This window comes from Chiloscyllium plagiosum, unplaced genomic scaffold (genome assembly GCF_004010195.1).
Source record: "Chiloscyllium plagiosum isolate BGI_BamShark_2017 unplaced genomic scaffold, ASM401019v2 scaf_32595, whole genome shotgun sequence".
NCBI lineage: Eukaryota > Metazoa > Chordata > Chondrichthyes > Orectolobiformes > Hemiscylliidae > Chiloscyllium > Chiloscyllium plagiosum.
In genome coordinates, this window is record NW_025193471.1 from 2,191 (window position 1) to 3,933 (window position 1,743).

Here is a 1,743-nt window from a genome sequence, read left to right on the forward strand (position 1 = left end):
GAACGCCCACTAGAGCGGAGGGGACTCAATTACTAGGGGGTCACGAGTTAAAGAGGGGGGGAAAGTTTGAGGGGGGGTGGGGTTTTTCTTTACGCAGAAGGTGGTTGGCACGATGGAAGACGTGTCCAGACGGATACATGAATGGGCAGGGGGAGCGTAGGGATACAGATCCATGGTAAATAAGCGACAGATTCAAATCTAGGTAGGCACAGGAGGGCCGAAGGGCCTGTTCCTGCGTCGTAATGTTCTTTGTTCTTTGTACTACACATCTGACTCCCTCCAGAGCGACGAGATTGGCTCTTGACTACCCTCTGGGCAATTAGGGACGGGCAATAAATGCTAGGCCCAGCCCTCACGTCGCCAATCAACTTTCTAAGAGAGCAGATTTCAACGGGCCTTTAGCGCCATCATCACCATCACCCTCAGGCTGTTAATTTTTCCCTTTTTATTACAAAAAAGACCCCGTCGGGTCAGCATTCCGCATTTAACGGGGAGGAGATGGGGTTAGGGGAGGAGGAGAGTGCGTGGGGAGGAGGCCTCAGAGGGTGTAGTCCAGGCTACTGCGGCTCTTCAGCCGGCTGCTGCGTACTGTCTGGGAGGAAGCTTCCTCGCTGAGGGCCCGGCGCAGGGTGGAGCCCAGCGAGCGTCGGGCCCGCTGCCTGAAGTCGCGCCCGGCGAAGACGTAGAGCAGGGGGTTGAGGGCGCTGTTGAGGGAGGCCAGGCCCACGGTGACGTAGTCCCAGGCCCGTAGCGCCGCCCCATCGTGGCCGAAAGCCTGGAGTAGGCCGAACAGGTGGTAGGGGAGCCAGCAGACGAAGAAGGCCAGAACCACCGCCAGGATCAGGCGCAGGGGACGCCGCCGGCTCTTGCCGAATCCCGCCCGGCGCACCCGCAGGCCGATCAGCAGGTAGCAGGCCGCCATGACCAGGAACGGCAGGCCGAACGCCACCGTCGCCCGGGAGACCTCCACCAGGCGCGCCACCCCGGCGTAGTCGGCCACGCAGATGGACGTGCCGGGCGCCAGCCGGCGGTGGAGGAGGGCAGGCAGGCACATGAGGCCCGCCAGGGCCCAGAGCCCGGCGCAGGACGCCCAGGCCCGGCCCGGGGTGCGCCAGCGCTGCGACCAGACGGGCAGCGTGATGGCCAGGCAGCGGTCGATGCTGACGGCGGTCAGCAGGAAGACGCTGGCGGCCATGTTGAGCAGGATGGCGCAGGGCAGGAGCCGGCACAGGGCCGCTGTGTCCGGCCAGCGGTTGCCCAGGGCGACGTGGGCGATCTGGAAGGGCAGCGAGAGGCAGTAGGCCAAGTCGGCGGCCGCCAGGTTGAGGAACCACACGGTGTTCACCGTCCGCTTCATCTTGAAGCCCGCCACCCAGATGACCGCTGCGTTGCCGGGAGCGCCGACGACAAAGGTGAGGGCGTACATGGATATCGCCAAAATGGCCGCCGGCACCAATGGATGGAAGTAACCGAGCTGGTCGTATTCATCTGTGTAGTTCTCATAAGTGTAGTTCCACGGCCAGGAGAAATTATATTCATAAAAGTCATACACCGTCTCTCCAGGCTCGTCCATCCTGTGACCCGAAAGAGGAGAGAGACAACATCAAAGTCACCAAAAGACCGAGACCGTCAAGTCAGGCAAGGGACGGAAAGCAATGGGTGGCACAGGGGCTCTGTGGTTAGCACCGCTGCCTCACAGCGCGAGGGACGCAGCTCCGATCACAGCCTCGACCGACTGTCTGG

General features: G+C 62.2%; 1 protein-coding gene across 1 annotated transcript; it reads right to left on the minus strand.

Moving 5' to 3' along the window:
* Nucleotides 1-430: 430 nt before the first annotated feature.
* Nucleotides 431-1,624, minus strand: LOC122545762 (C3a anaphylatoxin chemotactic receptor-like). Its single transcript, XM_043684685.1, has one exon. The coding sequence runs from the start codon at nucleotides 1,571-1,573 to the stop codon at nucleotides 539-541; it is 1,035 nt and encodes a 344-aa protein (XP_043540620.1). The 5' UTR covers nucleotides 1,574-1,624; the 3' UTR covers nucleotides 431-538.
* Between the last annotated feature and the right edge of the window lie 119 nt (nucleotides 1,625-1,743).